This window comes from Myxocyprinus asiaticus, chromosome 2 (assembly GCF_019703515.2).
Source record: "Myxocyprinus asiaticus isolate MX2 ecotype Aquarium Trade chromosome 2, UBuf_Myxa_2, whole genome shotgun sequence".
Classification (NCBI taxonomy): domain Eukaryota; kingdom Metazoa; phylum Chordata; class Actinopteri; order Cypriniformes; family Catostomidae; genus Myxocyprinus; species Myxocyprinus asiaticus.
The window spans coordinates 17,030,213-17,055,547 of NC_059345.1; the positions used below are offsets into that span (position 1 = coordinate 17,030,213).

Below are 25,335 nucleotides of genomic sequence, written 5' to 3' on the forward strand. Positions count from 1 at the left end.
ATGCACTGAGCAGGCTAGATACTGAGCCATGGGAGCAGAAAAGTCAAAAACTGTCAAAAGACCTGCGTAACAAGGTAATGGAACTTTATAAAGATGGAAAAGGATATAAAAAGATATCCAAAGCCCTGAAAATGCCAGTCAGTACTGTTCAATCACTTATTAAGAAGTGGAAAATTCGGGGATCTCTTGATACCAAGCCAAGGTCAGATAGACCAAGAAAGATTTCAGCCACAACTGCCAGAATAATTGTTCGGGATACAAAGAAAAACCCACAGGTAACCTCAGGAGAAATACAGGCTGCTCTGAAAAAAGACGTTGTGGTTGTTTCAAGGAGCACAATACGACGATACTTGAACAAAAATGAGCTGCATGGTCGAGTTGCCAGAAAAAAGCCTTTACTGCACCAATGACACAAAAAAGCCCGGTTACAATATTCCCGACAACACCTTGACACGCCTCACAGCTTCTGGCACACTGTAATTTGGAGTGACGAGACCAAAATAGAGCTTTGCTTGGACAGGGGTCAACAAGGCCTATGGTGAAAAGAATACCATCCCCACTGTGAAGCATGGTGGTGGCTCACTGATGTTTTGGGGGTGTGTGAGCTCTAAAGGCATGGGGAATCTTGTGAAAATTGATGGCAAGATGAATGCAGCACGTTATCAGAAAATACTGGCAGACAATTTGCATTCTTCTGCACGAAAGCTGCGCATGGTACGCCCTTGGACTTTCCAGCATGACAATGACCCTAAGCACAAGGCCAAGTTGACCCTCCAGTGGTTACAGCAGAAAAAGGTGAAGGTTCTGGAGTGACCATCACTGTCTCCTGACCTTAATATCATCGAGCCACTCTAGGGAGATCTCAAACGTGCGGTTCATGCAAGACGACCAAAGACTTTGCATGACCTGGAGGCATATTGCCAAGACGAATGGGCAGCTATACCACCTGCAAGAATTTGGGGCCTCATAGACAACTATTACAAAAGACTGCATGCTGTCATTGATGCTAAAGGGGGCAATACACAGTATTAAGAACTAAGGGTATGTAGACTTTTGAACAGGGGTCATTTCATTTTTTTCTTTGTTACCATGTTTTGTTTTATGATTGTGCCATTCTGTTATAACCTACAGTTGAATATGAATCCCATAAGAAATAAAAGAAATGTGTTTTGCCTGCTCAATCATGTTTTCTTTAAAAATGGTACATATATTACCAATTCTCCAAGGGTATGCAAACTTTTGATCACAACTGTATATCTGGACACAATGGCGATACACTAACCCCAAAATTCCCCAGCTGATGAATCATATTTGAACCAGTGTCCTTCAAATTACTAGCCCAGATCACTAAAGTCGGCTTCCCACTAGCTGGTTTCAGCTGATTTTCAGTCTGTACACTTCATTTACAAAGTCATTCATGAATCGGAGAGAGTCGATGCTGCAGTAACTCAACTCCCTGCCAACTGTGGTTGCCAGAATAATTATGTAAAAAATACAGTAAAAATGAACAATTTTACAAAACAACCTGCAAAATTTACAGTTTAAAACGGTTGTATTTACGGTATATTTTACGGTGCAGTACCATTGTTTATATTATTAAATGATGAACTTAATATATTAAACTTCTGAAACTGTAAAAATCTGCTTTTCACTTTATAATGTATTGTTAATCACTGCAGTAATTACAGAAGGGCACATGATGACATGAAGTTCATCATTAGTGGCTCTTCCAGGAGCAATGACCAATAAACATGTATGGCAGTCACTCACACAAACACTAAACACCATCAGGGTAACACATGTGAAATTATGCAATAAACATTAACTAAACTACATCAGATATAACACAGAACACCCCAAAGTACATAACTGATATTAAAATTAAGAAGAAACATAACTATTCCCATAAAATATAATGAAATGTAATGGGTCATGCAGGGAATTCAGGGAACACCCAATTACTGTTTTTTACCGTAATTTTAACAATAATTTACCATAAAAAGTACATGTACTCTCTTGTTAAACATGATATAAATTTTTACTGTTAATTATATGGGAAAATCATACTTTTTACAAATTTTTACAACATTTTACCATAAAACCACAGTAGTCTTTTTAAATATATATAAAAAAAATTAACATATATTTTACGGTAACTACTCAACCAATTTACGTTTTTTTACAGTACCATTTTTACAGTGTTTTACCGTTAAAATTACGGACATTTTTTGTACATCCTTCAGTGGGTAGGGCAGGCTCTTGTGGCCTTGGTAGTGACCAGTGAGCTGCTTCTTACAATGAAGAACTGACATACTATTGCCCTTCTATGATCTGATCTAATCTTTTTCCTCTGCAATAACTTGTCCAATCTATTACAATGCTTAATTTTGGTTTCTGAATCAGTGATTGTGACAGACAGCCCAAAAAAAACAAACAAACAAAAAAAAAAAGGCAGTCACCTTAAGCTACCTTGTTGCAAATAGTAACATTTCTTGAAGGACCCTGTATTACTTGTATTAGAAATTTTGGGACCTGACTAAAAAGATCAAAGTAAGTCAAGATAAGAGGCTGCTAGGTACTCTCAGTGATAAAACTGCCCAATATGATTCCACCAACACTGCTATAAATCTCTACATCCTTCAGCACTCCACAAATTCCAAAATTTACTATGATTTCCAGACTTTAAAATTATTTCTGAACAGTAAATTTTATGGTTTCCTCTCTGGAGCATACATCAACCCAAAAGGCATTACAGAGAATGCAGATTAGGAAGAGAAATTATTCCTTTCACCCTGTTCTCCCCAACAAAAACTCAATCCCTGTTCCCTCCCCACCCACCTCCCCCAAAATCAGAATTGGGGTTCACACACAGTTTAAACACATTATGTGCAGCGGCAGAGAGGTCGGCCATGGGTTACTGTGCCATTTCCTCTACGGGCCTGACCACATCGGTTGAGTGGTGCGGTCCTCTGGCTAACACTCCAGGGTACATGTGTGCTGTGTGCTAGCATGTGTGAGAGACAGGAGATGCCACATTTTTTCCCCTATGTCTAATAGAATTAGAGCTTGCATGGTTTTTACTTGTCATTCAAAAAAGTAGTCTGTGGGTCACTTTTTACTTTATGTAAATGACTCGCCATGCAACACCGCTGGTCTTTGCATTTCTGCCTGAAACTGAAGGAGTGTCTGTGTGTGTGGAGAATGTTCACGTGCTTAGATGATGAGGGGGAGAAAACACAATTATCTCCATTGCCAGATTAATGTTGCATGTATTGTCATAAACTGTGCAAAAACCATTCATATCTTTGCCTTAGGGTGACATTTGATTGGTTTCAAGGCAGATTACAAGAATTTTGGACAAATCTAAATGGACACAGAACATCAGATATCCATAGCAGAAACACAGTTCACTTGTAACATGCTGTTTTAATGTAAAATGCCCCAGTTTCACTTTATCACCGGGCAAAACGTATCCAAGCGCTGTAACGGCTCCAGTAGCATTTACAAACCATTCCCAGCTCTAATTTCTTGGCATGGATAGCTAACCATACTCAAGTCATAGAACCTTTCAGGTGGAAATGCATCACTGATGCACTCGATTGGTCACTTTCCCAGTAAGTCTGTCCTGATTTTGTGGCACCACAATGGAAAAAGAAACTAAACAATGCAAATGAGCCCAGATCAGTACGAAACTGTGAGGTTTCGCAACAGAACTGTTTGGCTCAAAAATGGAAAAGTTCCAATGTTGACATGTCGACTAGGTGATAAAACCCTTAACTACAAAACTAAACTCTGTCTAATGTGACTACAAACGGAGGTGTGGAACTCAGTCACTCAGCCAAATAAGAGCATCCCCCAAGCTTAGGGAAAGCGTGCATGAGAGTGTGTGCATTTGTGTGTGTGACAGTGAGCTAAAGGCTTCTGCTGTTAGCCATCGCTGCTCTTTATGCATGTGCAGCACCATGAGGAAGGAGCTAATGAGCCAGCAGGTATTTTCAGCTATCAAGAAGATGTGGGAGGAGCAACACCAGTGAGAGAAGGAAAGAGAGAAGGTGGGCAGAGGAAGACAAGGGGAAAAACAGATTATTTTATGATAACGGCAGATAAAGACAGGGTTTGTATGGACGGCTTGGCTTTTGCAAGGCTGACAGGGAGAGGCTGCAGATCAAATTGTGACAAAAGAAGAACTGTGTGTATGGAAAGACGAGAGGAACTCGGAGAGAGAGAGAGAGAGAGAGAGAGAGAGAGAGAGAGAGAGAGAGAGAGAGAGAGAAAGAGAGTCTAAGTGTGTGTTCAAGTGCTTCACAGAGTGTTAATGAATTGGGGGTGTAATCCATCACAGGTTGTAACTCTTTACAAGAAAGAGTCCCTTTAGCCAAAAGGACAGCACTTGTGGGGACAAAGAGAGGCATACTGAGGACTTCATACTGCAGCCCTGAAAAGGTGTTGCCATTAGTAACCCTCTCCCACTGAACCATAATCTGCACTTTGCCAGTCACAAGCCTGACCTTAACCATCAACACTGAGTTGACTAGAATGATGACGTTAGGCCAAAATGTGCTTTATTTTGCTTGTAGATCCTCTCTGTAAACAAAAGAGAGAGGCAAAGATTGCATACTGAGAAAGAAAGATAGAAAGATAGAAAGAATGAAAGAAAGAAAATGTACACATAGGACATACAAGATATATAGTATTCAGGATATCCATACAGAGACATTTTATATTTTTGTGTAAACTATCAGTTTAAAGTTCTTCAAGTCTAAAAAAGTTCCTCAAGTCTGACGCCTGAGCTTTCTAATTGTCAAAGCAGCAGAGGTGTATTCCCAGTAGTCAAGAGTCTCTTAAGTGGCTCTTGAGTTGTTTGTGACCAGACTAATGGCACTTCCTTCACTTCAGTCTTAGGGATGACAACACTTATGCAACTAAAGCAGCTCTTTAGAGTGCTAATAGAGCGCTTGCTAAAAAGTTGAGTGAGATACTACGAAAACACACCAATTAGATACACACTTCTACATTTTTACATTTACTGAATGCAAGAATTGCTGCCACTATGCTAGGGGTGGTGTGGGTGGTTGCAGGGCATTGTGGTTTGTGGGAGGTTGGGTATTGCTAGGTGGTTGCTAACTGGCCCAAGTCAAAAGAGGTGGACTCTTTTAGGAGACAAAAAAAAAAGAGAAAGAGAGAGAGAGTGACAGAGATAGAAGCGCAGAGAGAGAGAGAGAGAGAGAGCGAGAGAGAGAGAGAGAGGGAGAGTATACGGGTGCTTGGCTACAGTTTGTGGTGTGCAATTGAATTTCACACAATATGGGGCAGCAAATGACATGTAAATCATGAACAGCGTCCGGCTCGCTTCTTCACGACAGAGTTAAATACCGGAGGTGTTAGTGAAATCATACGGCCGCTCCAGAGGGCCAGGCAAGAGAACAGCAGGAGTGCAAAGGCTTTCGAGACACTGAAAGGTCCTCCTCGAGCTTGGCTGAACAGCCAATCTGGTACACACACACACACACACACACACAAACGATTGCTTCAAACCCTGGGCCACCACAATGAGGACGAGGCCTGTAATTGTGTTTGTCCACCTGGGTATAAAATAAGCATTTTGGCGATATAGCGCTGGCTTGCTGTGCTGCTGAGTCCTCCGCGGAGGGGAGCAGCCACGAGTGGATACACTTCATTACCCTCAAGATTCTCCCTCCAATTACCCCTAAATAAATACAGACAGCCTACTGGCAACAACAATGACATATAGCCCGAAATGAGAATGAAAGGAGAACGTATCAGACACGATTCGTATGCATATGTGAGTGTTGGCAAATAATGACCAGATGAGAAACAACACAAGACCTGAGGGATCTGCGTATTTAACAGAAGAGAGGACCAATGGAAACAGTCTGCAGAGAGAGTAGAACATGACACTGGAGGAGAGCTACAGATTGCACTGGAAAATATTGTGAGAACTTGACATTATTAAGGGTAATTTTTAATTGCACTAAGGGCAATTCTGCATTTCAAGCATGCTTTATGGAGGACAGAAACTTACAATAGTTGATTATCTACATGATTTAGGTCTAGATAACTGCTCTTATATTATATTATATTATATTATATTTTATACTTCTCAAAATATTAGCATCTCTCTATATTTACCCTGATCTCTGACAAAAACAGAGAGACAGATAGACAGATTGACAGATAGACAGACAAACAGACAGACAGGATGCTAGACAGATATATAGCCTCTCTCATAGAAGTGGAACAGAGGGGCATTTATCTATCTGTGATCTAAATGGATCATAATCATCATAAGACCAGATCACATGAGCAGTCAGTGCACCTGCCAAAAGGCTGTTCCCACATCACCAGTTTTGAAGTCCTGCTCAGCGAGAGACCAATCACACTCATGGGAGCATGAATGAACACGGCCATTCACAAAGCAGGAGGCGTGAGCTCGCTCGTGGCCAAGCTAATGATTTTGACGAGAAACGCAGATGAAACGCATCCTGTGCAGTTGAGTGACGCTGACAGATGTGAACTGACACCAAAAATGGAACAGGCTCATCAAAATTCCTGTATGTTTGAAAAACTCATTCAAAACCATCTTAGGTATTACATTAGGGATGGGGGTTAACATGCATCCAGTGCATTGTCAGCATTCTGCCATTCACACCTACACAACTATACACAAGCACCACCTTGGCTCTGGGCATACAGCTAGTATTTGTCATGCCATTCAATCAGTCGTTCCCACGGAGGAGGGAGGGACACACATATTTTTACCAGCTTATTGTCGGGCCTCCGTCTAGGGAAGCGAAATGAAACTGGGTTCCTGAGAAAAACGAGTAGGGCACCTAAGTCAAGAAGGACAGCTATGAAGTGTGGTTTCTTTACTCGCTGCTTGGGACAGCTTTGCCTTTCAGCTTTCTCAATATAAGTACATACAGTAAAAATCAATTAGTGACATTACTATTAGTGTCACTGCATGCGTGGGCACATTTTATTATATAAAAGGGAAATATTAGAGAGTAATGTGACATATATACATGCATATTGTACAGAAAATAACCAGGGTCTAACACACCAAACTTTCTCTAAAAAAAAACAACTAAAAAAAAACAGGTGGATCAGAACTGATGGGGCAACATGGGAGAGTTCATAATCATTTGTCATTTTGTATTTTTTTTGTTGTTCACCACTGGTTCTTATTACAGCTGTCAAAGATAGCATGGTAATGCTTTAAAAAGTTTAACACGTTAATTTTTCTTAATCGCGATTAACACTTTTACCGATAATTAAGAATAAACCAGCATAAACACTGGTTGGAGTAGGGCAGAACCTCTGCAATGTGTCCGCCTGGAGTCATTACACTGGCTCACACATCACAAACACATATACAACAGCCGTGTCAGTGATCAAATGATGGTGAAAGGACCTCTTACTCTATTTGCTGTACAAAACAAGCCCAGATGGGACTTGTGACAGAAATCAAGTACTATGCAGCCTCTGTAAGGTGCAATATAATTACCACAGAAGCACGTTAAGTCAACTATCTCGGAAATGCAGAATGAGACGCTGTTTGCAAGCACTTTTCATGTGGATTTCAAAGTGCTGCTTAATGATGGCATTTACGACCTGACACGAATCGTAAATGCGGCTGAACAACTGCTGTAGCAAAGTTGATTTATATTATGGAGGGATTTAATGGACATTGCAATGAATATGCAACCTATGTGAGGACTATTTCTTTCAATTTGTCAACCTCCCACTTAGACTTTGCAAAACAATTAATGTTACATGAATTGGTTCCATTTTGGTTCATTTTTATCTTTATACTGTGGAAGGCTTGTTTGGAAAATGTTAATAAACTGTTAATTGATAAATATGTTTTGTTTTCTTTCCTAAGAAAGTATATGTTGTGTAAAATTTTAGCAATTTCAAAATCTGTGATTAATCAACATTAACTATGAAAAATTATGTGATTAATCACGATTAAAATTTGTAATTGACTGACAGCACTAATTCTTATGGGTCACGTGAACGATTGCTACAGAAAGTTTGAATATGCGGAAATTAATTAGGTTTAACAGCTACATCAGAATAACTGATTTTCGGTGAATAACGATGTCGCTCTGTTCCACACAAAAAGCTGAAATAATATGGCTTCAGAAGACATGGGCTATAGTACACGAGTTGTATGGACTATTTTTTGGTGCTTTATCTTTTTTTTTTTTTTACTTTTTAGAGTGTGACAGTTCATGCTAACTGTACGCTTTCATTGCATGATATGGTGTGCAGTGTGAATATTCTACTAAACGTCTCCCTTTTGTATTGCAATGAAAAAAGAAAGTCATATGGGTTTGGAACTATGTGAGGGTAAATAATCACAGAATTGTAATTCTTCTGTAAACTATTCCTTTAAAATACATTATGTATTAAGACTGCTACAGTATCACTCATCTTAATGGAACTGACTAACTTCAAGGCTGTTTTATATTCTGTAGACACAAGGCAAGTACAAACAGCTTAAATAAATGTAATTTTAAAAAATATGTTTAGGTAAATTAATTTATTGTTGTGACCCTTTACATGGATGATGCTGTCATCAATAACAAAATCCCATCCTATCAAGAAAGGCATAAATACATGCAAAAACTTGTCTATAGCATAAGTCTAGCCAGTCTGACCTTGGGAAAATTTGCATGCTAAAGCCAGTTAGCATGCTTAATTGATTACCAGTCTACCAGGGCCAAAATCACTCGAAGGAATAAAGCAGATATCCCTAGGTGGCCATATTGTTTAGGGCAAAAATGATAAATTTGTCCACCGCCAAAAAAACCCTAAATGAACACTATTTTTTGCTTGTTCCAGGCAGGGTTTCTGTGTACACTCCCTCGCTTTTCAGTTGGCTTTCAAAGGAAAATTAATTATCTCAGATACATGTTGCTCTTCAGTGGGTCTGGGCTTATTTGCATTGAGGAATATTCAGCAGAAGTAATGGATGCACAATCAAACAAATGAATGCAATTTTCATGCGACATTTTCCCACAGGAGCAACCGTATCAGACATGGTTAACCTAAAAATATAAAACCAGGCAAAAGGTACACAAAATGATCTGGAAATACTAGAATAAAAAGCTGGAATAGATGTTCACCAAAAAAAACAAAAAAACAAAAAACAATTATTTAAAACATCGCAAAAGGGTGGAAAAAAGGGAAATAATATGGCAACATGACAGTTAACGTCTTTATATAAATGCAAGAATTTACACTCCAATTACAGGGAAATTTACATCTTAATCAGGTATTTGTGCACACTGCTCCATTAGCATTTATGGAGCATATTATTTACCATGGCGGTAATAGTGTCAGGGCCGCTGTACCACCTCACCCGGAAACTTCGCTGCCAGTTTCCATATTTTTTTAAGTGTGACTTTACTTTCTGAACATCTAAATACTGTACTTTTTGGTGAAACACAAAGGAATAGTTCACCCAAAATGATTTCCACCCTCATCATTTTCTCACCCTCTTGCCATCCCAGATGTGTATGACAATGTTTATCTATTTCTCACCCACTTCATCATATCGCTTCTGAAGCTATGGATTTAACCACTGGTGTCGTATGGATTACTTTTATGCTGTCTTCATGTGCTTTTTGGACCTTCAATACACTTGCATTGTATGGACCTACACAGCTGAGATATTCTTCAAAAAATCTTCGTTTGTGTTCAGAAGAAAGAAATTCTACACATCTGGGATGGCATGAGGGTGAGTAAATGATGAGATAATTTCCATTTTTTGGGTAAACTATCCCTTTAATTCACAATAAGCCACTTGGACCAAGATGAACACACAATATAAACCATTTCTAAATCAATACAGAGTCTCCACCCAGGACTCTTAAAAAATCAGGCATCCCATAGATAAGCTACTGAACTGCAACTCCACAAAAAAATAAACAAGACACTAAAACTGTGATAATCAACCTTGGCATTAAAGAGCAGAAAGTGAAAAACCTACATATGCATGTGGAGAGCTAACTGGTTAATTGTGAAAATGTTCTCTTGCCTCTGTGTTAAAGCTCAAACCATCCACATTAATTTCTCATTTAAGCACCTTAGATAAGACTGCCTGTACAGAGATCACATTGTGAGTAAATCACATAGTGATCACAGAGTAAATCAAAAGGAAACACGGCACAATATTACAGCGAACCCTAAGCTGCACAAAGTACCTAGCGTTAATGAAGTGTGTCCATGTGATACCACTCTATTGCCTTTCCTAAGCCTCAGAAATACCCACATTAAAACATAAATGTCAACGATATCCAAGTTAGTCTTGCTTCACTGATGGCCATTACCAGCACCTTAATCAAAATAATAGAAATAAAAATGCCAGCTGAAAGTAGTTATATAGTAAATATGCAGAAAACCCTGATAGTTTCCAAGAGGATATTCTCATACCAAAATCAGCAGCTTAAATGTTAAATAAAATTGGTAAACTTTTGTTATGGAGATAAGTATGTTTTGTGATTCCTTTTAAGGAAAAGACCTCAGAGAACACTGATTGTACTGAGCCTGTGTTGAGGGGCAGAGAAAATTTGGGAGTAGAGAGAAAGCATAAGAGTCTCTAATGCTGATTCTGTAATGCCCCTGCTCTCTTATTCACACAGACTCATGCACTCTTGAGCTCGGTTTCACACTGGCCCAGCACGCAACCCTCCATTTTACACACACACACACACACACAACACACACACACACACACACACACACACACACACAGCTATGGAACTTCCATGTACATTCTTTGAAAAGATAGAAAGGACATACTGTGGATTGAAGATATGATAATCACAGATATGTTCTAAATGCTACTTTATATCTACAGTAATGCGGCGTTGTAACCAACATAGACACTGAGGAGAAAAAGTCTTCCTAGTATTCAAATTACTGGTCAATCAATATGGGTCTTTCAATGGATACATTTTTTTACTTAAATCTAAAAATCTATATTGTATGTCCTGTTTATTAAAAAAAATCTATTTTTGAGTACATTTTTAAAATTGGTCTGCTAAGTTTTATACTTGTGGTTGGGACTGCATAAGTGTAAAACAAGTGCAATCCTAATGTTACCCTTTTTAAAAATAGAAATATAATAATGATAGGATTTGTCTGCTTTTTAACTGTATAGGATGAGTTGTGTGTCAAGTAAGCATTTTCAGTGCCTGTTATTGTTATGCAATCACATTTGGCATGTTAATGCACTAGCACTAACCAAACTCACTGAGATTGAGGTAAATTCTAATTACAATATTAGCTGTTCATTTGTTCTATGTTTCCCTTTGGAGTATGTTTGCAACATAAAAACTCTTATAGTGGCCCTTGACTTAATGAATAAAACATTGAATATACTATTCTTTAGAAAATTGTATATGTTCATCATAATCATGTATGTCATGAATACACACCACTACCTGTACGAAGTAATCTTAATCTCTAGTTATAATGCAGTTATAAAGAATTAATCATGAAAATACTCGGGTATAAACATGAACAAATGTGTATGCACATAATTTGGAAGTGTTTGGTTTTAGAAACGATCACTCGTGGTTTTCCAGGTTTTACAGAACATGTGTGAGATTACAGCAGTGTCTGTGTGTGAAGGGGGGATGGGGCATCACTGCAAACTGGAGGCATGCCAGGGATAGGTGAGCTGTCACTGGCCATTACCATCATCACTGGGGCGATACAAGGAAGCAAGAGAGGCTAGGGGGAAGTGGGTGGAGACTTTCAGGGCGTAAATATAAAACTTTTTCTCCTACCCTTCTGAATTGCCACATGGCAGTTGCCTCATGGGAAACTTTAGCACGCAAACACCTTATATATCAATAGTAATTGTCAAAGGGAACACACTTCAATAACAACAAATGCAAAAATGCACATGTGAATAGCTGTCAACATATGTAGAGGTATGCAGGGTGACTGGGGCAGGACAATTAATTGCTACACAATTTTTTAAATAATACAAGCAAGAAGAGAAACTCAAATCAAAGTTCTGCTAATGCTTCATCATTCTAAATGAGCAAATAATTGGATCAAATAGTTCTAGTCATTTAAATTATAGTCAAAATGTCTTAGTGATGTCTTAAAAGTTAAACAGAGCTTAAATTTAATGTGACATTTAAGCAACGTGATTGGCTCTGACAAAGTGTATCTCCGCCCCTCGTCCCAATACCCCTGTCACTCAGCATTACTCCTCCTCATTAGCTACGATGGGAAAGTTTGTCTAAAGCTGAAATATTCGAGCTAGGCTCATAGTTCACAAAGCTGGGGTCACAAAACCTTGTCAAACACTGGGCTGGCTTTGGTCGCAAAAACATTCTTTAAAATGGATCTCGGACCCTCCCATTTAAATTCATGAATAATCTATTAAGCTACATTAAAGTGCATTCAGTCCTCATTAATATGCATTTCCAGTGACCTCGGTCATCTGTTTGAGTTCCATTGAAAAGCCAGTCAGCAGTAGGTGTCGGGGTAAAAGATGGTCATAAAATTTATAAAGGTTTTATGGCAAGTTCCTCAATGATGGTGACTGTTTAAAGGCTGCGTTTTGATTTACGTAACCTTTCAAAGCACTCTTTCTATCCATATTCAAAAAGGAGAGAGGTCAAAGTAACACAATAAGTCTACTTACTACTTTTAACTTGTAAAAGCACTGCATTATGACTGGTGTCAACACCAACTGTCAAGTAAATACTCACAGAAAACAAATGAATTGGATGTGTACATATACTCCCAAGGTTTACCATTACTAACCTACCACCAGTGTTGGGTAAGTTACTTAAAAAATAGTAATCGACTACGATTTACTAATTATTTCTCTTAAATTGTAATCTGATTACTTTACTAATTACTTAATTGAAAAGGAATCACATAACTATTTACTTTACTTTTAAGTTACTTTCTAAAACACTTCTCTACTCACCAAATTCAAAATAATGTCTATATTTCTTTCTTGTTCATTGTTACAAGTCATACACACAGCACCTCACATTTCTCCTTCACAATGACTCATTATGGGGCCATAATTCATGTATACTACATAAATAATATATTAGAAATAAGGATAACCCTGTAATGTACTTAAAAGTAATTAAATTTAAAGTCGGTAACAGTAATCTGATTACAAGAATTTAAAAAGTAATGCATTACACTACTTCTTTTTTTTTTTTACTAAAACGTAATTATAGTACAGTAACTAATTACTTTGTAATTGGATTACACCCAACACTGCCTACCACAAATTTCATTAACATGATGTTACTCATCTGCAAAACCTCTTTGCATAAAAGCTATTTTTACCCATTTTTACTTTTACTAGTGCACAGAGTTTGGAAACTAGCTGAGAAGTTGCTCAAAAGCCCTTGAAATATTTTGAGTGTGGGAAAGTTATTTTTAGCAGCCATGCCAGAACCATCAGAGAAGTCCTTACCAAGCACTTCTACATGGTCATCTACTGCTCCGGATCAAAATTCCACCTTTGAACTGGCCAACAGTGGACCAGGTGGGGCTGAGGATGGCAAGTTTTGCTCAAACTGTGTTGCCTCTAGACTATCACAAGTGAAGCAATGCATTTTAAAGAGGGTGTTTTCCCCCATCACTTTATTCTGATTTAGTTATTGCAAGTTTGGCTGTTTTTGTTCAAATATTTAATAAGCAGGGATCCAGACAACTAAACTAGTATATAGCAAGCCATAGTCTAAAATAGCATAAGTAAAAAAAAAAAAAAACAATTTAACTTTTCTGTGCTCAAGAACCTCTTTAACCCCCATTTGGTGTGTTCTGAATTGCATACTGACTATTTCTGAAAGAAAAAAGTATGCAGCATTTATGATATGCATGAAAGGAATATCATCCAGAATTTTTAACATCCTATCATTTAACATTTCTTGAAAAAAATGGTACACAGCATAAAGCATATACTGCACATCATGCAGTAAGCAGTATGTAAGTTTCCCTTTCCAAACAAAGCCATATTCTAATAAAATACACTAGGATTTGCATACCTTCATTAAAGGCATTGGCTAGCATCATGTTAACATGCCTGAAGCTTTACAGAGTAGCAAAAGATGCACAAAGGAAAAGCACAAACTATTCTCAACTTTCTGTTACCTTTAACCTTTGACATTATAAGAATAGCATGACACTTTGATTGTCTCTCTCTGACACAGACAGACGCTATGACGTAGAGTTGCAGCTTTTGCCCATAAGCTAGTCGAGAAATTCAAGTGAGCTTGGCTTATCTTCAACAAGATGTTTGTGTTGCAGAAGAGCGTTAATATTAGATTATACATTGGACATGTAGAGCCATGAGTGTCTGGGCTAACATCAGGGGCTTGATTTGGCACTTAGTGTGTGGGCCTCTGTAGACATAGCCAGATGAATTATAGATACTGATCTGATGTATAGGCTGAGTGTTGCACTCGGGATGGAGTCTTTGGGGACCAATCACATGGCATGTACAGGGCCACAAACTTCAGGCACAAAAATCTACTAGCTATACACAATGATTGTCAAACGCATGCAGAAAAACCATGGATGAATTATTTACATTTAGTTCCATTCATTGTGATTCAGTCATAATTAACAATTTCATCATTCCAACAGCAATTCCATTCCCTATTCAGTAGGAGATTTGTGGAGTGTAAGTTTAGAATACGGTAAACCCAGCCTGATCTCATGAAATTTACGTAACAATGGCAACATTTTTGAAAACCAAAATTATGTGCTTCATTACACGTTTGGCTACAGTTTCCCAGTGAAATGTCCAGAGGGGGTGCCAAAAGCAAATGAAATGATGTTGTAATCAGACAAGGTTTATAAGGTGGATATTAGATGGATGTTTTAATGAGTAAAACATACCTCCCTAACCTAAAACTTTAACCTAAACCTAACTAATAGTGTCTTAAAAGATAAATGAGAGGTGAATAAAACAGCCATCCTTACCCTAAACCAACACCTAAATCTATCTGATAGTGCACAATTACTGAAGTAACCACGTCATTTAGTGTCGCTTCTATGGCACTTTCGCTTTACTTTTACTTTTGTTTCGTGCGTCCTTGGCTGGGCTCGAGGCTGGGTCACCGAGTCCAAAGTCCAACACTATCAGGTGAGCTACCGCAGAAGTTAATCACACTGGAATAAGTGTGTAAACATAGATGGGTCTGTATTACAAGCGTTAAAATGTATAGTTTTTCAAATGATGCCTTTGAGTAAAAGTGTTTTTATATGAGTAATAAAATACAAAATAAGTGTTTATAAAGTCATAAACAGCCATAGTACCCATTATTTGTGTGAAAGTTAATAAAAAGCACAGTTGTTGTGGTGCCTCTAGTGTTAATTTCACCAGAAAAATGCAGCAAAATATGGAAACTTCAAAAAATTGTGTTATAGTAACTTGCAATCTATGAGACTAGGTTGGGTAAACCAATCGCCATCAGAATTCAAGCTAAGAAGTGTTTAAACATGATCATGATTACGCTAATGAGTCACATTAGGCATCATCACACTGTTTTGTAAAATAACTAATAAAAATATCAGCCAGGCTGATTAATCAAATGATATTTGGCCATTTTGAGACAGTTATGCCCACAGGGACGATTAATAGGAGTGTTTTTTCGCTTTATTAAAACCAGAAGTCTTCAAGCATGACATCTTAACCTGTCTGCGCTAATAATAAGTAATAAAAATGCTTAAAGCCTAGTGTGACGGTGGTTTTATGTACATAGCATGCAGAATTATTAAGCAGTTAGTATTTTCATTACTAATTTTACTGTTAAACAGATACTTTTAGATTATAAAAAGTAATTGTCAGTGATTCCTAAAATCTTATTTTGTACCAAAATGGAATATTTAACAATAAAAAGTGAGAGTTGTGTTTCTCAGGGAAGTCTCTTTGAAAATTTCATTTTTAACATTCATGAACCTCCCATCCATTAAGTCAGTTTTGTGATGTTTTTTTTTCAACCAATTTTAGCTCAAGCAGCCACCACCACCTCCCAGATGTCATTTAAAAATGTTTGTTTTACCTAACTGTAAGTCTCGCATTTTAGAAGGGCCCACAAGTTCTCATTTGGGTTCTTTTCAGGTGAAGAATGGGGCCAGTCATTATTCAGTCATCTTTTAAACCTTTTCTGGCAAGCAAAGCAGTTGAGTACTTAGACCAATGTGAAGGAGCCGTACCCTGCATGAAGATCATGTGTCTTGAATACTGTTGAATTTTTCTTTCACCAATGTTTGAAGAAAGTGTCTTCTATAAACTGGCAGTAGTTTTTAGAGTTCACATTTATATCTTTTGTAGTTAATTTGCGCTTTTTATTCTCAACACATTTTTGCGGCTTCCCTGGCTATTATTAACAGCCTTTTATTGTCTTGTGGTCACACCTCAATAGGATGGGAACTTCAAAAGTGTTGCATCCTTCTGATAGGCTTCTCATAATTTTGGACTTGTCTGTCACTTAGATCTATTATTTTTTTTTTGGCCAATTTTACCAGTAGTAAGAAAAGAGTCTATTAATTATGCACATCTGAATACAGGGTGTTAGTCGCTTTAAGCCACACCCTCCCTCATCAAGGATTAAATAGCACTTAAAAATAATTCTACTTAGTTACTATTCAAGTTGATATGGTTTGGAAAAATAGGCTTGTAAATAATATAAGAATACTGATTTGCCTAATAATTATGCACACCCTGTATATATCAGTATAATACTGGCTACTGGCCAACAGGTTCTCTAGATATAGGTATCAGACACTAAAAAAAAACAACATATTGGTCGACCACTAAAAATAAACCTCCAAGCACTTCACGTCCTCAGTAACTGCAGGTTAAGAGTTGGGCTCACAGCAGCAGGGCCCTGGCCTGAAAACCAACAAACCAACCACTGACAGCAACCTGGCCCAGACATAATCAATCAATCAAGATCTTGCCCCAGGAGCAGAACCTTCATAACTAAGATAGGACAAAAAAACAAAAACAATTACTAATGGAATGCTCGTGTGATTAGGAGAATTACAAAACGAATGTTCTGACATTTGCATCTTGAATCTGCCCACACAAGTCTTAAATATGCCCAAAACCTGTACTTCATTGGCATTAAAAAAAACAATGAACACCTGACAGTTCCACTAGTCCAAGTAAAACAATGCAGGTAAAAAACTCACAGCTGATGGTGCTGTGCTGAGTTTTTAAGATTGCACCTCTGAAAGCCCACAACTAATTTACCGAAATCCTAGGTTGAAGATCATCCGACCTCACCTTCACAACCCCCAACACCCCCAAGGTGAGTTTAGCTCATGTTTGGGTCAGGGGTCACTCAGGGTAAGTACAGTTTAATCACATACCTCTTACATTCCTATCTCAATCCTCATGTTGTTGAGCGATCAACTGACATGTATGCGTATGTGTGAGGGTTTGCTAATGACGGTTTTCCTCATAACCCCTCTCTCTCTATACCTGCCGGAACAGGGACAGAGGTTAATTCTGGCCGCAGGGCATTCTGGGCAATTGACTGCTCATCAACCGCCAACTGAACTTTACCAGTCAGTCAAAAGACAAGCAGACAAATGCTCTTCTAGTTAGCAGAGTGACAGCATCTAGATTCAGCCTGATTAATTCCATTGCAGCAAAGCAACTACTTCAACAGCAAGAGTGCTCATGAATAACATTAAGATCCATTTGATTTCACTTCTACAATATTCAAATAGGACAGATTTATAGTAAATCAGCTTTTCTGATTATCATTCTAAAAACCAATCATATTCAATTATCAAATGTATAGAACTTAAAGTAAAACAATTAAGGATGCACAATTTATCTGTGACAAAATCGGTATCAGTCAATATTAGCATTTCATTATATTGTGGTCATTGGTTTTGATTAGGGTGATATTGGTAGAAGATTATATCATGGCGTATTTTATACTCTTTCTACTGCAGGTTTCAAAAGTACTAAACAGTTATTAATCTTTTCTACAGTATATAACAATGTTTTGATGCCTAATTTTACTTGAAGTATGCACAGTTGCAGACTGGAGGTTTATCGCAAAAGCTTTTGTGTTGCATTATCGAGAATGTGATTTTTTCACATAATAAGAATTTGGGGTGGAAATATACTTTAATGTTATAAAAACAATATAATGATGCAAAACAATCTTGGTATCATTTTAGGATAAGGTTCTATTTGTTAAATACTATTTGTTATACATAGTATTTATTAATCTTCGGATTTGCAATAATAAAGTTTTTTCAAAACAGCTTTCTGAATATGCCTCCTATCTGCCATTGGTCAAACAAAGAGATAGTCCTGCCCCCAACTCACAGCACAGGTTGAGTAATGTTGGTGTGAGACTAAGCAGTGGCTCAAAACAAACACAGCAATTTTCATAGCGCAACCGAAACACAGTAGTTAAAATTTTTGTGAACATTAACCTATGAATGGCTTGATAATAGATGTCTCTGCAAATTAAGCTGGGATAGGAGAAAGTATTTTAACACAGAAAAAGCTACATAATTCATCTTTAACCAGGATTATAAGTGCTATTCATGTTAGCTATTGAAATGAATATAACCTTATTGTAAAGTGTTACCAAATTTTTTTCTTTCTTTTCATATTAAATTTCTCATTTCTTTCTTTTGGTTTTGGGCTGAACTACCCAGACATTTCTTCATGGAATTCACCCACCTAATATTTCAGTTTGAGGTTTTTGCATGTCTTATACAGTTCTGTGTAAGCACACTTATATTTCTGCCATATTTATATCTTGTTGCCATGACGTGGCTGATCTTTGATTGTCATGTGCACTCTTAACGACCTGACTGACACATACTTGGCCTGTCAATCACCCTTCAAACACAATCTACTGACTCACACTGACTCATCTCAAATGGAAGGTGAAGAGCATGTCTTTCTTTGTGCGAATTAAAGTTTGAATGTGGCATGGTTTGCAAAAATGATGATGTCTCAATGTTAATAGCAAATAGGTGTTAAAATTGTTGTGGTGACACCCCTAAACATACACACAAGTGGCAGCTCGTCAGCTATCTATTTCAAACCTGGATGTCAAAATTGCATAACAAATAAAACATCATCATGGATGAAGGACTGAAAATTGACACAAGCTCACAAGCTACCTGTGACCCCGCAGGGCCAACTCATCGATATGATTTTTTCCCCACCCAATTTAAACACTGCATGGCATATTTGTTTGTGTGCTTGACAAAGGTACTGGAGTGATATTGTTAATCAAAAGTCTGTTTGTAGATCTGCACATTGTAGGTGTAAACCAGGATGTTAAGATCATACGGGGAAAATCCCCTATGTAAACAGGTCTACTTTTTCAGCAGCCTAAATTTCCAAAGTATTTTTCCCATTCATTTTCTCCATAGGGATTTAAAAAAATAAAAATTCCAATAAAGAATTCTAAGCCATGACACAAACCAACCAGCTCTGAGAAGAATCACAACATTTATATATCTGATTCAAAGCAAAAAATACAAAATAAAAAATCTGGAAAAAAGACAAAAGTACAAGATTGTGTAAATAACGTTTTTACGGGACAATAAACAACACATCCCATGAAGAATTGCAAATTTAGAATAAAATCAGAAATGTCGGCACAACATTCTAACTATACTAGCCATTCTTTACAGAATGCGACAAATGACATGCAGCAAATATGAACCAATCAGCTGTGAGCTCAAGGCTAGACTTGAGCAACCGTTAAATAGATAAATTACCTCCTTAATCCATAATGGTATAAAATATAGCTAACATTATATTAATAATGATATAATATTATTAGAAGAACTGCGTACGCATATGGTTAGAAACAAAAGATGATACAAATCAGTATCACAAAGAGCAGAAACATCATGAGCAGTATTCGATGTACCAGTTGTGGTTGTGGTGCGATGCGACAGACACATACAGTGTAGACAGCATCATGCTTTGCTTGAGTACAATGTAGACAGTACATTTAAGTTATTGCTAGGTGGTATTAAAATAAGGTATAAAACAAGGTATAAAAATTATTTTATTGCAAAATATGCAAAAAATATACAAATAAACAAGTATTTTGAAAGTGTAGCGAGACTGAATATGTCATTGCCAATGCTCTATGGGAGTAAACTGTCACTGCTGAACTCTTTTGTCACAAGTTCTAGCAATATTGTCCCTTGTAGGAGAGTTAAACATAGAGGAAATTAACAACTAGTCATATTGCTGCATAAATGTGGACTGTAAATACATAATAATATAATTGAAAGTACTAGTTTAACAACTAGTGTAAACTCATGTTGGATTTGAACCCATGCCAGCAACATGAGTGTCAGCTCAACAAGAAGGAGCACATGTGCTGACTGCTAGGCCACATCTCCAGTAATTATGACCTATAAAACTGTAAAAAAACTTACCTATCCTTATAATGGATATGTACAAAGATCAGGTGAAAATATGTTAAGATGCATCACATTGCCTAAGAAGACACAAAAATTATTTGGTGCTGCTACAACACAAACCTACACTACAGCCCCTCCACAAACTCTAAGTGGTTGGCTCATTAAACAGCCATTGAGGGAAACCACCTTGACTTTTATTGACCCTATAAATCTGGTGAGGAGTGGATGAGAGGTCTCTGGCTTAAAGAGCATTTAAAAGGCAAAGACTCCTGGTCCTTCTAATACAACAGACTTCCTGATTAACTATTAACAGGTTCAACAGTGATAACTTAATTAGGGGCCAACGATGGTGCTCTACTGAGAGCCTGGGCATTTTTATTTGTCTTCACATGATGGACAGGCACTCATTGGCTGGAAGAGGAGTGTGTCTGTGTGTACTGAAGTTTGTGTTAGTAAACATACAACCAGTCAAAAATTAACATTCACCAAAGGTCAGTAGCGAGTAAAAATAGTATTTGGCTAGTAACTTTTCTAGAAATCGCAAAATTGTGCATGGTGTGAATCAAATTAAAGAGATAAAAGTGGTCTTCTGAAGATCAGAAACTGTTGCACATCTTCTTACAACTTTTACCTCAAAAAAAAATTTACCATATGAAATTTATACTGTTTACATCTCATTAAATGTTCACATTGCTGTGAAAAGAGTAAGTGAACCCTTGGATTTAATAACTCCTTTAGCAGGTCCTCCTTTGGCAGCAATAACCTCAACCAAGCGTTTCCGGTAGCTGCGGATTAGACCTGCACAACATTCAGAGGGAATTTTGGACCATTCTTCCTTACAGAACTGCTTCAGCTCAGCCATATTCTTAGGATGTCTGGTGTGAACGGCTCTCGAGGTAATTCCACAGCATCTCTATTGGGTTAAGGTCTGGGCTCTGACTGGGCAACTCCAAAAGGTGGATTTTCTTTTTTTTGAAGCCATTCTATAGTGGATTTACTTCGATGTTTAAATTAATTGTCCTGCTGCATAACCCAACTTTTACTTAGCTTCAGCTGGTGCACAGCCACCCTGACATTATCCTGTAGGATATCTTGGTAAACTTTGGAATTAATTTTTCCCTAGATGATGGCAAGGGTCCAGGCCCTGAAGCAGCAAATGAGCCCCACATCATGATGCTCCCTCCACTGTACTTCACCGTTGGGATGATGTTATCATGTTGGTATGCTGTGCCATTTTTACACCTTACTGTGTGTTCTTCCCAAACAATTAAACCATTGTTTCATCAGTCCATAAAACATTTTCCCAGTAGCGTTGTGGAGGGTCAAGGTGGTCTTTCGCAAACTTCAGGCACACAGCAATGTTTATGTTGGAAAGCAGCGGTTATACCTTTGTGGTGTCCTGCCATGGACACCATGGCTGTTTAATGTTTTCTGTATAGTAGACTTATGAACAGAGATGTTAAGTCCCAGATGTAAGTTCCAATGATTCCATCAAGTCTTTAGCTGTCACTCTAGGGTTCTTTTTTACTTCATTAAGCATTCTGTGGTGTGCCCTTTGAGTCATCTTGGCTGGACAGCCACTTCTAGTGAGAGTAGCCACAGTACTAAATCATTTCCATTTATAGAAAATGTGTCTAGCTGTGGACAGATGAATATCTAAGAACTTCGAGATACCTTTGTAACCGTTTCCAGCTTTATGCAAAGCAACAATTCTTGATCATAGGTCTTCTGAAATCTCTTTGTTGCGAGGCATGGTCCATGTCAACAGATGCTTCTTGTGAATAGCAAACTCAAAATGTTTGAGTGCTTTTTATAGGTCAAAGTAGCTCTAACCCACACCTCCAATCTCGTTTCATAAATTGGATGCCAGGTTTGCCATCTCCTGACTCTAATTCGCTTTTTTTGTCATCTTTAGCCTAGGGATTCACTTACTTTTTCCATAGCACTGTTAATGTTTAATGGGATGTATTCAAAATAAAGGCACGAAAGATTATAATTGTTTGTGTTGTTAGCTTAAGCACATTGTGCTTTGTCTGTACTTGTGACTTTAATGAAAATGAGATCACATTTTGAAAAATTAATGCAGAAAACCAGCTAATTCCAAAGAGTTCAAGTACTTTTTCTTGCCACTGTATATAGAAATAATTGCTAAATAATAATTCCTGTGTTTTATATATATATACAGTATATATATATATATAATATATATGTATACTGGCGGCAAAAAAAATGGAATAATGGTGGCATTCAACTTATCACAAAGTATAGTCAGGACATTACTGATGTAAAAAACAGAACCATCACTATTTGAAAAAAGTCAATTTTGATCAAATCTAGACAGGCCCCATTTCCAGCAGCCATCACTCCAACACCTTATCCTGGAGTAATCATGCTAAATTGCTAATTTGGTACTAGAAAATCACTTGCCATTATATCAAACACAGTTGAAAGCTATTTGGTTCATTAAATTAAGCTTAACATTGTCTTTGTGTTTGTTTTTGAGTTGTCACAGTATGCAATAGTCTGGCATGTCTTAAGGTCAATATTAGGTCAAAAATGGCAAAAAAGAAACAGCTTTCTCTAGAAACTCGTCAGTCAATCATTGTTTTGAGGAATGAAGGCAACACAATGCTTGAAATTGCCAAAAAACTGAAGATTTCATACAAAGGTGTACACTACAGTCTTCAAAGACAAAGGACAACTAGCTCTAATGAGGACAGAAAGAGATGTGGAAGGCCCAGATACAAATGAACAAAAGGATAAGTACATTAGAGTCTCTAGTTTGAAATAGATGCCTCACGTGTCCTCAGCTGACAGCTCCATTGAATTCTACCCACTCAATACCAGTTTCATGTACAACAGTAGAGAGAAGACTCAGGGGTGCAGGCCTTATGGGAAGAATTGCAAAGAAAAAGCCACTTTTGAAATCAAAAAGAAAATGTTAGAGTGGGCAAAGAAACACAGACATTGGACAACAGATAATTGGAAAAGAGTGTTATGGATCTTAACCCCATTGACATTTTGTGGGATCAGCTAGAATGTAAGGTGCGTGAGAAGTGCCTTACAAGACAGCCACATCTATGGCAAGTGCTACAGGAAGTGTGGTTTGAAATGTCACCTGAGGATCTGGACAAACTGACAGCTAGAATGCCAAGGATCTGCAAAGCTGTCATTGCTGCACATGGAGGATATTTTTGATGAGAACTCTCTGAAGTAGTTTAAGAAGTTCTGAAATTTTTTTCAAATTGTAATAGTAATTTTTCCACATTATTAATGTCTTGACTATACATTGTGATTAGCTGAATGCCACTTTGGTGAATAAAAGTCCAATTTCTCTCCATAAGAGCAAAATTTGTACATTATTCCAAATTTTTGGCTGCCAGTCTATATATATATATATATATATATATATATACACACACACTCACTACCGGTCAAAAGTTTTGAAACACTTATTCTTTATTAGAATTTTTTTCACATTTAGAATAATAGTAAAGTCATCAAAACTATGGAATAACATAAATGGAACAATGGGAATTATGTTGTGACTAAACAAAATCCATAACATAAACTGTGTTATATTTTAGCATCTTCAAAGTGGCCACCCTTTGTCTAGATTTTGCAGAAATGTACTCTTGACATTCAAGTGTTTCAAAAAAAAAATTAAAAAAACAAACAAAAAAAAAAATATATATATATATATATATATATATCGGGTTAAAATGTTGAGAGATTTTATTCTGAGGTGTAACAACTCCAGTGCAGAATCAATAGTTTCAACCTTTCAAATTGGCAGTCAATAGCTCAGAAAAAAAAAAAAAAAAGGAACTAGTGAAGCATAGCTAATCATGTAACATCGCTAACATCAATTCATAGTCATGACCTCCTAATATGTTCAGTGGTTCGAGAGATGCGGGGGGAGGAAAATACAATTAGCAATTAAATTGACTAATCTCAGCGCTAAATGTGTTTTATTCTTCCTGTTTTGGTGCCTGTAATTGTAACAACAAAAGAACTTTAAGTTAAAGAAACTGTAAGAGATAAATAACCAACAATTATAGTTTTTGCCTACTATAACTTTGTGTTATAGTGAGAGGAAAAATGGGAGAGAACTATAATTAAAAAGAAAATGCAGAACAGATAAAAGAGGAGACTGATTCCGATTTTCTTAGCGTATTATGAGGTCTTTACTGTGTGCTCACCTCAATTGTGAACTGCTTCCTTTTGAGTTTGAAAGCCAAGTCTTTCATATCGGGTACCTCACACGTCAGACAGTTAAGACGCGGAACCTGGCGAACATGCAGGAGACCTGAACACAGAAGAAATGAAGGAAAATTTATTTGACTGAAAACTGACAATAATATAATGTGTCTGGTGTAATACCATTTCACTGCATGGGTGTAAAAATGTGCTGGACATAAATACAAATCTGATCACAATAATTACAATCATTACAATCATTTGCAATTAATATTTGTAAGCAACACAATAAGAAAAAAAGACTAAATATCTTGAATATGCACTAAATATTTCTATTTAAAGTACTCTTTTATTCCTTAGATCTAGTAATAGAGAGTCTGTGCTGTGGTAATACATATTTAGTAATGTTATGTTGAGGAAATGTAATTTATGTAACAATATTTATAAAACTGATAGTTCTAGTCCTGGATGCTGATTGGTCAGTGCAGCCATGCCAAAATACACATAGTATATTATAGTAACCGCTATTAAAATGACACGATTCCTGACTCCTCCTCCACGTGACACATGACCTTACCAACGAACTTATGTCATCCCTCTCATGAGCGCACGTCAAAGAGATGTACGGAAGTGAACATTTGTAGTTAAAAAGTATATAAGTATTGTTTTGTTTCTCAA

At 37.2% G+C, this 25,335-nt stretch overlaps 1 protein-coding gene across 1 annotated transcript in view; it reads right to left on the bottom strand.

Moving 5' to 3' along the window:
• Positions 1 to 25,335, bottom strand: part of LOC127413389 (elongator complex protein 4-like) — a 91,002-nt gene that overhangs the window by 13,962 nt on the left and 51,705 nt on the right. Inside the window, exon 9 of the mRNA XM_051650526.1 lies at positions 24,660 to 24,766. Coding sequence (XP_051506486.1) covers positions 24,660 to 24,766 — 107 coding nt within the window. The remainder of the gene's footprint in view (positions 1 to 24,659; positions 24,767 to 25,335) is intronic.